The 14927-nt window shown below is 40.7% G+C and overlaps 1 protein-coding gene across 12 annotated transcripts in view; it reads right to left on the reverse strand.

The window, feature by feature from the left end:
- EZH2 (enhancer of zeste 2 polycomb repressive complex 2 subunit) overlaps positions 1–14603 on the reverse strand; it is a 52267-nt gene extending 37664 nt beyond the window's left edge. For 7 of the 12 annotated variants that reach the window (XM_055710237.1, XM_027816181.2, XM_027816175.2 and 4 more), the window contains exons 1-2: positions 13490–13629; positions 12785–12850 (exon numbers count right to left, since the gene is read on the reverse strand). In XM_055710237.1, coding sequence (XP_055566212.1) covers positions 12785–12822 — 38 coding nt within the window. In that variant the 5' untranslated portion in view covers positions 12823–12850; positions 13490–13629. Of the gene's footprint in view, positions 1–858; positions 972–12784; positions 12851–13489; positions 13630–14456 lie in introns of those variants that run through there. The other 5 variants (XM_055710233.1, XM_027816163.2, XM_027816157.2 and 2 more) reach the window with 5 other exon arrangements.
- Between the last annotated feature and the right edge of the window lie 324 nt (positions 14604–14927).

Consider the following 14927-nt stretch of genomic DNA (forward strand, 5'->3'; position numbering starts at 1 on the left):
CTATCAATAAAACACATACCTATTGCCAGCCTTCAAAAAAACTGACTTGAAAGTTAATTATGAATTAATGCTATAATCTGTCTCCTTCATTTATACCAAAATGTTAACAGCACAAAGAGATTCATAAAAAAACTATGGTCAAAAACAGTATTACTCTCTTGGGCTAAGTAAGAAAAATTGTTCACTGCTGTAATTTTCACAGCTGCTATTTCCACATTAAGTTATGCAAGCTGCAGGGGCGGGGGGAAGAATGACACTCCCAGCACCTCAAATGGCTTTTTACCTGTCCTATCAGCAGACACACAAAAAACGCCCAGAAGTTTTGTAGTTGATTGCTACTCTGCTTTCTGGACTTTCTAAAGCAAAACATGGTTTTCTTTCGAACTTATCTATGTAAAATAAAACATTCTCATTTCCATGAGAAGAAAAATATTCTCAAGGCCACTGTCAGACTGGGGTTTCAGATGCCAAACCAGACCGACTAAGAAAAATCTCTAGCTCTGAAACACAAGTAAGGAAAGATTACACAGTTTATTATTAATATTTCACTACAAAAACAACTACAGCACGTTTACTCTTTTACAGAATTAGTCACAGAGAAATAGATGGGAGTAAACTGTAGTGTGTTTTTTACGATTCTATATTACAGAAATGTGGTATTTTAAGCTTAGCGCAGCTTAACCTATTTTTAATCTAGAAATACCTAAAAATACTTATCTATGCTTTAAAATTTGCTTCATGTTGTTATTCCATATGCTGAAGTACTGAATCAATAAAGGATGTTTGCATTTAGAGAGAGCTTACATCAAATGCTACCATCAGTTCAACTACCTTCCTCAAATTTAGTGTCAGTTTTACCTGGGAAAGAGATCATCTGTTTGCTGCATCAGTGGCCCCTGGTCACTCCTTTCCACCTCTACTCAGTCTTCTCTACCGTGAGAGCTTAAGTGCTTACGATTCTGTTAATCAAACTAGGTCAGGGGAAAAAAAAAATTAAAAAAAATTCTGAACAGCCCAGAAAATAAACACGCTTGGTTCTTAAATACAATTTTTCAACAAAATCAGCTCCACAAGCTGGTTTGCTCAGCAGCCACATGAATTCTTGAATCAGCACAAGTGAAGGCGTGGCAACACTGGGGCCAAAACAAGAGGGTTTACTCCGTTTTACCAATATAGAAATATTATTTTTAACAACTAGAAACAGGAAACATTTACTAAGCCATCCATGCCAGCTGTACCACTCTTTGGGCAGAAAAATGCCAACAGGCTTGTATTGGCCTACAAAAGTTTAACCTCTATTGGGCTCTGACAGTATCCAAAAGAAACTGGTAAGTTCACGAACTGATCTGAGCAAGTAACTCCAAACAAATCATCTGTTCTTCTGCACTCGGACAGGCTTCAGAGGCTGTGGATGATGTAGGTTAAGAAAAACACTTGTGATGTACTCTAATGAGATTCCATGTTCTACAAGAATGTTTTTGATTACTCTAGAGATAGAAACCATTATTCAAGCTATTGCCAAAGACAAAAGTATTAATTTGAACAAACTTCATGTAAGGAGGAGAACTATTAACATCCTCAGATGTACCAATGCCATAACCCCAAATCGAGGAGTAATGTCTGTGTATGAAAGCAAATGTTCAAATCTTGTAATACTACCTCTTCCTCCCTCTCAAGTTAGCAGAAAACCCCTCACTTGCAAGTAGAATTAAAAGCCTCTGTACAGCGTAGGTAATGACCACATCCAAGACCTTTTACTGTCAGCCCTAACACCAATACAGACTGATGATGGCTGTAGGTTTTCAAGACAGTATGGCAGCACCAAAAGCAGGTGGCCTGCTGCTATAATAACGGGCATGCCTTTATTATGAGCAGTCACATCACAATTAAACTCCTTCTATCATGATAGTTAAGTTACCTGAAATTACTATTTGCAACACTGAATACATTTCAGTTAGTGGAATCCCTTCAAAAGTACTCAGCTGTCACTACGATATTGGGGGGGGGGTGGGGGTGTTGTTTATGTACCAACAACTTAAACATTTTGCCTCCACTGGAACAGAGTTGTCAAGTTCAAGGTCAGTGCTCTCTCTCCTCCCTAACATAATCAATGGTTACTGTGTATTAACAGTTACTTAACAGAACTTAACTTTGAAGAACATTTCAGCTTAACCAAAACCGTGCAACACATTTACATGCCTATTTGCTTTTGGAAGTTGACAAGAAATACATCCTACCGTACTTCTCAACTAGGACTGCAAAAGAAAGTGGAACCTTAAAACGACATTTGTTTCCTCTCTTCATTGTCTGTCTGCACTACTTCAGCATCTCTGATAGAATTTGCATTGCAAATGTGATCAGTTACATCAAATCAGATCTTTTCTGTACTCAAAATAAGGAGTTCCCTAACTGGACCAAAATTGCTCATGCTGGCCTGGTAAGTACCCAAACTGGCAGGGAAGGAGAGGAAGCATACAACAAGGGTCAAGGGAAAGGATCAAAGCCTTTCCCTGTCAATGTCAGCAAACCATTAGAGCATACCATCCATTTACACTAGACATTTCCATACCATGTAAAACATACTATTCACACAGTGTATTTTTTTTTACAAGACTTTGCACAATCAAAGCAGTTAATGTGGGAAACTACTTCTGTACAAGTAGCTTTCAAGACGCGTATTTCCTGCTATCTCTAGATCAACTGAAGATTGCTCTGAAAAGATGTGAGTGGCAAAACAGCAGCAACCATCTCTAACTTGTCTACGTTAATTGCCAGTGCAAGACAAATATAGATCTCTGCAACACATGAAGAGCTACCATAGGTTTGTTCAATTCAGTTCTGCCTCACACATCCCGCTACAGCCATTCACAACAACTGCATATATTCAAGTCAATGGTTAACAATGGTTATTTTCCATTTCCTATCATTAGTACAAGTCTAAGGCATTAGTACAAGTCTAAGGCTTCAAGGCACATTCTATTTATTCTTAACAAAATTATTTAAGAATATGGCATGTAGGCTCCCAAACTCCTAAACAGACTCTTTACAATATATCATGTTTTTGCCTGTTTCTAGCCTTCATCAAAATTGGACGAATCGCTTCAAGAATTTCAAACAATACATAAAAGAATTAATTTCCTTAACAGTGTGCTTTCTTACACAAATCAGTGCTAAACCTGGCTGATCACAGAAGCTGAGCACTATTCCAGCCCCTCTACTGAGACATGCTAATCTATGCTAAATAAAAGTGCAAGAAGGCAACAGACAAGACAGAGGGAGAAAATTCTTCACGGTGAGTGCAGTCCAGTATAGGAACACATTAAGCAGAGAGGTGCTAGAATCTCCATTCTTGAAACATTTTAGGAGTGGTCTGGAAAAGACAATTTCAACGTTGGCCTTGCCCGAGTGGGACACTGGATCAGATGACCTCTAGATGTACCTGCAACCTAAACTATTCTACAGTTCAATACAACTCTGAACTGGGCCCACCATCTCAAAACCAAGGACCACATTATTTTTAAAGGTGATGCTATGGAGTTTGCTTGCCTTTGAAATTCCAGTTTAATATTTCAGCACATGAAAACAACCACCACTGCATTCTAAAACTCTTGGTATTTCAATCAGCTACAGGTACAATTTGGGAATTATTTTAAGGGAACAATAATTTGTGAATTAAAATGCTTAAGAGCTTAATCAGGCTGAACTCTTCAGTTTGGTGTGTAATCATTGATTGTTCTAATCAGTAGAAACATTTGCTATATTACAGTGTCCTTTAACATCTCCATCAACTACTTAGTTCACACACTCCTTTCCACTACTATTCTGTGTGTTTATTCATTTGAAAGAGGCCTTGTCTGCTTAACAGTATAGTTGGAGCCCTCAGTTCTACCTCTTAGAAATCATAATTTAAAAAAGCCAGATCAGAAAGGTCTTCACTAATTAAGAATGTAGTCTAACAAGTGCTACATACTCTCCCTAAACTTACCATTATGTTTAAAATTAAAAAAAAAAAAAAACCAACCAAAAAACAAATATGAAGGAACTGTTTTTCCAATAAGTTGTCTTCTTATCCTAATAGGGTTCCGCTTCTTTTACAGTCCAATCTTTGTGCCTTTGAAATTTCACTCTTCAGACCTTTTACTTCTATCTTCTATCCTTTAAGTGACTACAGCCTTACCTTGCATTTGGTGTGCTTAAGATCAGAAGCCTGAGATACACCCTGGAACATTAAATGGTTTCTTGGGTTTGGGTTTTTTTGGTGGGTATCCCCACCCACCCACCCACCCTGACTTCAATTTCACTTTTTTTGATTTTTTTAAATGAATTTTAAACACATTGTTTAAATTTTTTAAAACATATTAACAAGTAAACATATTAACAAGCAAGTCGAGCCATACACATTCACAATAAGCAACTACTCTATGACCTACTTCCCCACAACTCAAAAGATGTTCCTTCTCAATTATTTCTCCCCAAGTATAATGGTTTTGGGCCTTTTTACTACCCCAGAAGCTCCTTAATTAATAGCTCCCAAATGATCCTTCAGGATAATCAAGATTACAGAGATGCTTTTTTGTATCTTTTGAGTAAGATTTACAGCTTCTTTCAAAAGAGGATTAAAAAAAATAAATCATCATTTTGTGGCAAATTCACACTTGGTCATCACACACTACCCTGACCAAGATGTGTACAGTTACTGTGTTTACAACAGACACCTTTTCTCTTACAGTGTATGTACGGCTATCAGTCAACTAAGAGTACATTTTCATGGCATACTTAATCTAATCAAACTTCTTACTTGTAGCAGCAGTACTACTACCAAACTAACTTATTAACTGTAATGCCTATATTTTTATTTGCAGTATTATTCCCCAAACTAAAACTAGTTGGAATGGTTACTTATTATTATAAACATAGGCAATAGCTTGTATCGGAGCTAATCAATGTAATCAGAATTTCCTCTAAATGGCTGATTTTTAGCTTTCCTGTGATAACAAGGCTGATGCATCCTTCTGCATACATCCTCTACAGTAACTTTTGGTGCAAATGGCAGACGTAAGTCAAATGTGACGTGACTGTGTCACCAAGTTATGTATGCTTTCTGCAACGGTTTCATGAAGGACTGCAAATACCCTGGCATTAATGAAATGCTGCAGTGTGAATTCACATTTTAGAGAAAAAAATAATGAATAAATAAATAATCAGGGAAGTCATGAAAACCAAAACTAATTACTAGGGAGAAACATCACTTCAGGCTGCAGACACTGATATATCAACAGATAGCAGCAGATCCCTACACAAGCAATGCACTGCAGCTAACCACAATTCAGAAGACTCACTCCATACCTGCTCTCTGCTCCAGTACGTAACATAATTACATACACCACTTTACAGTAGCTACAATCCTGCATTGTATGTCTAGATGTTGCTAGGGAATGCTCCTACCTTAGGTATTAGAAATTCTAACCTTCAGCCCAATTTCCAGATTTGGTAGAAATCCCTGTTTTCCCTCCCTATACTTAACTCCCGACTTCTGCTTACCTTGATGACAATATCTACCTTCCTTCATCAATTATTGTTTGCAATCTGTTTTTAAAAGTTAAATGAATCTCTCAAACACAGTTTCTCATTACTGCCCAAACATACCAGGCAAAAACTGTATGGAGGACCAGACAGCTTTGATTTTCAAGCATCACCCCTACTTTACACTGGCATTGCTGCAAAAAGAAGCAATTTTACCTGCCACTTCTTCCTGCACCTGTGCTGTCATTTCCCTCCTGCCAGCATGAGCATTTTTGCAGTCAGATACTGACAGACGCGAGGAAGTTCTCTGGCTGAAAATACCTTGCTACTTTTGACTGAAGAAAAGTGAGCATCCAGCCACTCTGTTCCCATCTAAACACACTGTGAGCTATGGCCTTAGACATTCAATTTTCAGCTTCTTGTGAGACTACTAAATGCCTAAGCCTGCAGATCAATTTCTGGATGCGTTCAGTTCATACTGAAACTCATACAACTTATTACTTGGAATGCTCACCTCACATAGTAAATCAAAGCAGTTCAGTTACTGACACACAAGACAGAACAGAAGCAAGTCAACTCTAGGGCTCACAGAACTCACTTTTTTTCTTCTTCAATCATGCTCCCCCCCATCTGATTTAAAAAAAATAAAAGAACTTGCCTCCCATGCTATTTTATTTCTTGCTTTCTCCCCTAACAGTTCATTCATATAGATAGTTTAGCACTGTATTGCTTGAATATTCTTATACGGAGTTTTACCACCATTATAAACTGACCAGGCAAACGCTAGAAACTCCAACTCTTTACCAAGGACAAGGAGGAAAGAAAGGGAAGAATTAGGAGTCAAGTAGCTCTTGGATATTAAAGAGGAGGAAATGTTCCATCACTCCCCTTTTCCTTCCTTGAAAAACATGAGGAATCTGAATTTATCTTCTTACTAGTTTTACGTTGGATTTTCTTTTTTTTGGGGTGGGGGAGGGGGGGGGGGGCGGAGGGGGGGTGGGGGGTGTTAGAAAACTATCAAAACAAAGCAACTATCAGATAATCAACATCCCCTACCCTATCTGCCAGGATGTTAAAAATTTTGCAACTCAGAATTTTTAAGTAACTCAGACCTTCCAGAAGTACTTCCAAAGATACAGCCAAAATTGTCTGTGGTTCTAAATATCTTTAAAAAATAAATAATAAATCAATTGCTTCAAAAATTTAAACAATAAAAAGGAAGAAGGAAAAAATGGCAAGAACTCACCTAGTCTTGACTAATTCTCCCAATCATTTTAAAAGTTTTAGGCACTGAGTATAGGTTGATTAAACATGAATACCTGAGTAAGATCCAACAACATGACAGTTCTAGAAAACAAGCTTATTTCAGATTTTCTAACAGCCAAAAAGGAGGACATCAGTTTGATGACTTCTTTTTTCCTAATAGTACACTGCCTTTAGATTTATTTTGTTGGAGTGCTTCATTTAGAACATTTACTCCTCAAGAAACAACGGTATGGGTACTTCTCAGTCTCATTCTCTTCAGTAGAAAAAAAAAAATTATGTCTGTTAATAACAAAGTAAGATTCCCATACAAATAATTGGGTTTTCAATACATTTCCTTAAGCAAATACAAGAGTAGAACAAAAAAAGTAATGTAGCACCTTTCAGACAGCCCTTAAAAGAAAAAGACAAATCCTTACTAGTGTGTCCAATCAGTCTGCATATGCAAGCCTGCAACCTTCAAAAGTATTCCTCTTCCTTTCAAAAATTAAGTTCCTTCTCTGTATCCCTACAGCCTCAGAATTTAGAGAAACAAGAAGAGACATAAAATCATTACTGAATAACATGTAAGGAGTAACAGTAACTATTTCAAAGCAAAATTTTCTAAATTCACTATGTTATTGCTTTCTTCCAGAACATTTCAACATTTGATACTTTTAGAAAAATACTGTTTTGGAAATAAAAATAACAAGTTCAAGTACTATCTCCCCCCTGCCCCCAACCTGGGTGGGGAAAAGGGGAAAGAGAGAATGGGGAAGTCATAACCAGATACTTTATATTTAAGATCAATCCAAAATCTGCACTAACTGAAGTCAACTGACATCTTTCCTCAGTTTGGGCAACATCAGCAAAACACTGTGCAGCAGGGTAATGCAAGTTTTTTACCTTCTATTTGGGTATCTGCATGTATAAATACTTTTAACTATATTTGCATGCATGAGTAAGACTATATGGATCAAAAACAAAGTAAAACATTTTAAATCTAAGAACAGCACAAAAGCAACAAAAAGTATCAGGCCTAATTTTGATCATGATTTTTACAAGTCACATTAAAACCATCCCACACTCCTTACATAAGACCAAGCCTGGCTACTTGTCAGGAGAAAGTTATGTTTTACACATAAAACTCGAACAGCACCTCTGAGTTGTTCAAATGCATACCTCCAAATTTCTCCCTTAACACTCATTCACAGATGCCCAGAGGAGTCAGATGACTCCCACACACATTCCAAATAGCCTCTGTTGCCTAACACCTCCATCTCTTAATATTCAGCTTTTTGATATCCTGGATAAGTCTGGCAGAAAAGGTAACATTTGCTGGGAGCACTTAAGGCATGTCTCCACAGGCAAAAATTTAGGGTGTGAATATGAAGTGCAGACTATTCCACCCAAACTTGTTTTGTGGACACACCTTTTTTACTCTAAAAACGCTAAAATAGCCACAGGTTCTTCAGCTCAATCCACACACACAAAAAAACCACACACTCCATACTACAAAAACCCTGCCACACAACAGTTTAGTTTAATAGCTAACTTCTTCCCCTGCATAGGCAAATACTCTAAACTTTCAAAGACGTTACACTTCCATGTATGTAAATTTATTCTAGAACAGTCTGGCAAATTTTGGAGCTGATCTAGTATTTTGCCAGCCATCTGAAAAATTCTAAGACAAGCTTCAAATGATTAAAACAACCATAAGAGTTATTTACACAACTCTCATTTTAAAGTCCTGAAAATAATTGGGTCTAATGTATGGCATTACTCTTCTATAAGGTATATGGGGATTAATCCAACAGCACATTAGATTAAGCGTTGCTTATAAAGGGAAAAAACAGAGAGACTACTTTTCTAGAAGCTTGATTTAATGGAGAAAATTAATAAGAAACAGTTTATCTTGGAAAAAAAAACAACACAAAACAAAATCCCAAGCACAAGGGAAAAAAACAAACAAACACACACCCCAAAAAACGCCAGCACCCACCAGTGAAAAAAAATCACCTCCCTCAGGGTAAGGAAGAAAATTACAAATAGTAAGGCTTTGGGACCAATTACATCTCCCAGTTTCAAAGCAATGATGGATTCCACACCAATAACAGTTAAACTATTTTAAGAATAAAACAACCTATGTCAATCCTTCTTCCAATGGTTGAACAGTGGATTTAACTTTGCACTAAAGACCCAAGTAATAAATACTCACTAGAAACATGACACAAACTAGTGAACATATAGGTAGAAGAAGTTATCACAAAAGACAGATTATATACTGACCCTGGTTATAAATCATATCATTAAAAAGAGACAATAATAACTTAATGACTTTAATACATTTGTCATGGTATAGTTTCACAGGTAAATCAAGCACCTGTAACACACATCTGCCTGACTTCTGACAGCAGCAGCAAACTGAATTCCAGTTTCTAGAATTCCATTTCTAGAATATTTTATCTTAATAGTGAAAAATAAAATCAGACAATTACACACCAAAAATATAAAGCCTGCCAAATCCACTCACACTAAGAAACATGGAAAGGAAACAGCTCACATTAAAAAGAAAAATAAAAATTATATATGTTTAAAGGTTTGAGTTTTCTTCCTTTCAAATACTTTTGTTTCTTTAAATTAGATCCAACTGCTTTGGGATTTAAACTGAACATGCAAGCTGTGAAAAATAGAATACATGGCAGAAAAAAAAAAACCTGAACCAACCACGTAAAAAGCAGAATGGGAAGGAGCAAGGTACAACAAAAACTGGTAAGGGAAATGGGCCTATTTCTAGATTTAAAAATAATATAAAAGCATAAAGAAATCATACTCTTCTGTACAGATTTATTTTCAGTTCACACCTCAGAAAACCTAGGATGTGCACTGCAATTTGTACTACTTTGCTTGCATAATTACACATACAACATCGTTTAAGCAGGCACCATATGCATACATATAAAAAGAAAACTAATAGTAAATTCTGAAGTTCTGCAATTGTGTATCAAGGCAGTCTCTATTTGGACACAGTAAGGCACTGGGTTTACCTCACTTGTTGATGAAATTGTATATATCCAAATTAGAAGCTCTGGAAGTAATACATGACGTTTTCAAGCAAATGACAACTCTGTGCTGATCCACTCGTTACATTGTTATTTTGATCCAGAGCATTCAGAACACGTGCAGGATCTATCTAGATTTCCAAATGGCCTTCTCGCCTTAAAAGTACCACTGATTTTACCATTAGAAAGGAAGCATAGCATGCATTATAAATTGTTCCAAGACAAGAGTATTTTTCAGAAACTGAGCAGAGGCACAATTATTGGAAAATACTATATGCAGACTTCAGCCAGGTAGCCAAAAGATTCCTAAAATAAGGGCATGACCCACATTAATCTGAGGGGTGTGTGGGGTGTTTGTGTGTGTTGGTTCGTTTTCAGTTTTTCCTGGGCACAGCAGGGACACTAACAGACATCCTCTTCTTTCCCAATATTTTTTTCTTTTTTTACATGATGACCAGTTTACAAGTCTGCAGTTAAATAGTCATATATTTGAAGATTCCTTTCTTTTTTACCATTTCTAAAGAAGCTTAATTTATCGATATAATAGGCAAATTATACTTTTCACTCTTCTTAAGAGTTGCCTCTACAACAGTTTAATAGTGTTACTTTATCTTTTTAATTCAGAATACATATTCTGACTGCAAGACTGGAGGTGGTTTTCTCACTTTCACTGAGGATCCAGACCTCAAGACAACAGCGTGACACATCTTAGTAGAAATATAGGTGTATAACTAGAAAAAGCCCATAACTATCAAACTACCTACAATTATCTGTTACAGAAAGCAGCACTGTTACTACTGTTTTTTAGAAAACTTCACTGTTTCTTGCTTGGAACTCAACAGAACCTGTTCCCTTCCTCCAACAGATTTCACTCTTCAGTTTTACCTCATCCATAAACAGACATACACAGCATCATCCCAAAATCTTTAACCGATCTCTGTGAGAACAGAATACCAATTTAATAATTCTGTACATTGTTTTCCTTTTCACCTTGAGGTCAACAGAACCCCCGGGGCCACATACTCAGAGCTAAAAAAGAAACCCAAGCACTCTGCTAACTTGTAATCAATGTATCATTCCCCTGCCAAGCACCTCTCCCTGTTTTGCATCCATTTTATACAAGGTTTTTCTTTGCCTCACCTCATAGACGTAATCACTTAACTGAAGTTATCACTTATATGTCCGTACTGGAGTAACTCATCCATTTGAACATCGACTTAGTCATTCCAGAACAGTTGTACAAGTCATATACATAGGTGCTGAATGTATCTATACATTTAGAGATAGAGACAGCATAAATGCGGTCTTCAACCAGACACCATTTCAATGAGCCCAGCACTGCTCTCCATGGACCTTGCTCACAGTATGAGCAGAAGGCTAGTAGCGGTTTTAACATTAAAATAAACCTCCCATTACTGTCCTACAGCTTCTGTTAACAGGGAGCTTGTTTCTTAATGTAAGTATTATTCAAACACCTCAACATAGCCTTAAAATTTATATATACAGCGCCTCGTCCATTTCCTCCACTTTTTAACAAATCTGGTAAACCAAATTTTGCTTGAATAGGTAAATCTGTAAAGATGACCTACTTGACTTAGTAAACTTACTTGCTTAGCAAAGACTAGGTCCTGTTCCTGAGATTTTCAGCATCCCTGCTGAGGAAAACTTTATTCCCCCTGAATTTTCACTGATACTTCTCAAGTCGGCGCTTACAGATGCATTTTAGCCGACTGTAGAGTTACAGAACTTTCAGATGACAGCCAACAATAGTTTCCCACAGCACTTGCTCAAATACAAAGTAAAGCAAACATTTATTAAATATGCCTGCTGTCAGTATTGCAGCCATTTTAAAAAATAACTCTCACTGTTCATTCACATGCATACAGTACTGTTGTCTAAAACTGTTGTTCAATTTTAACATTTTATCTATGAACTTATTAAAATGTATACAATATATACAGCTAAAGAAGCTGAATCTGCTTGTGAGCAGTGACAAGAACAGATTTTTTTTGACTGATTTTGATAGGAATTTTAGAGTGCATCAGCTTTTTTAGGAACACTGTTGGACTGTACTACATGCTAGATGTATTTTATTCTGACATAAACTGCTTTACAGAAAGCGGCAGTTAGCTTGCACTCTCTATATAATATAGTTAGCGTGTTCAATAATGCAGTACAAAAATTTCCTTCTCACTAAGCTGAAGTTTCTTTACAGGTAAGCAGAAGTGCAGGAATATATTTACATTTCACCCACGAATGTTGCAATGTTTCAGAACAAACAAAAATCTATTTGACGAAATCACCGTATTTCAGCTTGTTGGCAATTCTAGCAAGAGGGGGAAAAATACAGTCAGAAAAAAAAAATTGAGCTTGAATTTCAAGTCTCTGGCCTAAGTTTACACACTACTGCTTTAGCTCTAAACTGAGCAAAGACACTGTATGACCTTTTGACAATGCCAGTTTTCAGTGTCTGTCACTTTTCAGGATGAAACTACTTATTTAAAACAGAAATCTCTGGAAAAAATATTTTTTTCCCTAATTTTTTTCCTTGATTAGAATCTTGAATTCTTCCAAAGTTCCAGACGAAAATAGCTGTTGGCATCTCATGCAACACTTTACTGTCACAGATTTCTCCACAGGTTGTTCAACTTTAATTGTTACTTTCATTCATCATGTAGACAGATGAAAAAAAAAGATTCCCCCCCCCCTTTTTTTTTTAAATGCCACAACAAGAAATGTAACATTTTTGATGTAATGATCTTAAAGCCAGTACTTGATAAAGCACTCACTAGCTCTCAAAGTTAAAAACACTCAACATGTTGCACAAAACTTTTGAGTTGTATCTCCTAAAACACTGGAAGCATGCTCTCTGAAAGACTCTGCAGATCTTAAATATTCACATTTTAATAATCTAAAGTGAGAGTAGTTATAGTACACTACGTACAAGGAATACTCACCCTTCTGAAGATGCTTTATTGTTACCACAAATAAACATTCCCCGGACTCTCAATTTGATATAGACACTGGGGACAAACAAAGAACGACCTTTTAATTTTTATAATTCATATAAAGAACCTGAATGCGCCAACCCCTACAAAAAAGATCAACCTATCTATGAGGAAATCCCAATTTAGAAGTGAAGATTACACTGAAAATGCTGGTAAAAAAACTCTTCACTGGAATCTGTGTTAGTAAGAACCAAACTCCTGAGAACTGAAACTACGGTTGGTAGACTTAAACAAAGACGAACCTAGCCTGCAACAATTAAACAGCTTTGTTCAAACTGTTACATGCTTCTTATTAACGAGACCAAGAATCTGAACTTCCAGCTCCCTAGTTAGAAAAACAAAAAAAACTTTTCTGTAGCTCCAAGAGAATAAGGGTAGTGCTTTGTAAGTTAGGAATAAGTATCTTGAGTAACGTGCAGGGTTTATTATCTCATTCCTGCTGCATCTATGCACAGATTGCTTTCCTTTTGTCTGCTAATAACAATTCCTGAATCACCATGAATACCTGTTGGTGTTACACACACACGCGTGACGCCACAACACACCGATTTCTCCCACCTTTACCCAACCGTACTGCTCCTCGGGGCCAGCGCTGCCCAGTGCCCCCCAGCACGCCTCCCCAGACACCCCAGTTTTAGAGAGCGCTCTGTATACCCCAGCTCGGCGACATCAGGTCCAAACCCCGGGACTTCCAGCTCTCTCTGAACTTTCTCGCGGCGCTCCAGCAGTCCAAGCTCGCACCGTGCTCTTAACGATTAGGAAGTTGGCCGAAGGGAGACGGCTCCAGACCGATCCACCCCCTCGCCCCCCGCAAACCCCCTCCCCGAGCCAGCACCCCCCGCAAGGCCAGGCGCGGCAGGGCGGGAGCTCCGGCCCGGAGCCGGTTTGCAGGACAGCGGGTGCGGTGGCGGCCCGGGGCGTGCTCAGCCTCCCCGCCCAGCTCGCCCCGCCGAGCGCCCGCTTCCGGGCGGCCGCGGGAGCCGCGCCGTCCCAGCCCGCCGGCAGCCCGGCCTCGGCGGGGGAAGCGCCGGGTGCCGCGGATCTCTCCACCGAGCGCTCCGAGACGGCAGCCGGCGGGCGGGAGGCGCCCGCAGCCCTCCCCTCTGCCCCTGCAATCAAACCGTGCCCGGCAGCCGCCGCCGCATGAGGCCAGCAGGACCGGGGAGGCGGGGAACGAAACCACCGGGTCTTCCCCGCGGGCCCCGCGCCCGCCGCCCCCCACCCCCGAAGGAGGGGGGCGACGACCTCGCCCCCTAACCCGGGGCTGCGCTCCGCCGGGCGGGGGTCGGAACGGGGAGCGCCGGCCGGGCTGGACGGAGCCAACTTAGACAAAGGGCACTTCAGACTCCATGTCTCTCCCCTCCAGCTGTCACCGGCCGGGAGCGCGCGTGTCGGGCCGCCAGCGCCACCCGCCGCCGGACCCCCGCGGCCCTGCCGCGCCCGCGGGAAGGGGACGGGAGGCGGCTGCTCCCCGGGAGCCGTCGCCCCCCTTCCACCCCCTCCTCCCCTCCCCCATTACAAAGACAGCCGGTTATAAATAGCCGCTCCCGGCGCCAACGCCTCAAGCCCGCGAGGTGTCGCTCGCCCTGCCGCCCGCCCTGCCACCCGCTCGCTCACTCACCCGCCCCCCTGCCCCGGCTTCGCGCCGCCGTCGCCGCCGCCCCGCCGCTGCCGCCGCCGCCAGCTCCGCGCCGCGCCGCTCTCCCTCCCCTCAGCCTCCGGCTGCCGGATTCACCCTCCCGGACCGAGCGCCAAACGCAGCGGCCCAATCGGCATCGCGCTCATTGGCGAGCGCCGAGCGCCGCCCCGATTGGACGGCCCCCGGACAGGGCCCCCCCCGCGCCAATCAGGCGCGGCGGGGGGCGGGGCGAGAGGCGGGCACTCGCTCCCCACGTGCGGGGGGGGGAGAGAGGGGTGGGAGAACTCTTTGTTCTCGCGCTGCCCGCGGGGGACTGGGGGCTCCGCGCTTCCCCCTCCCGCCCCCCGGTTCCGGCCCCAGCCCCGCGCCCGCCGCGCCCCAGCTCCCCCTCACTGGGGCCGGGCCCGGCGCCGCGTCGGGGAGGCTTGGGACTCTCCGCCGCCTCACGTGGAG

This window comes from Falco cherrug, chromosome 4, assembly GCF_023634085.1.
Source record: "Falco cherrug isolate bFalChe1 chromosome 4, bFalChe1.pri, whole genome shotgun sequence".
NCBI classification, from domain to species: Eukaryota; Metazoa; Chordata; class Aves; order Falconiformes; family Falconidae; genus Falco; species Falco cherrug.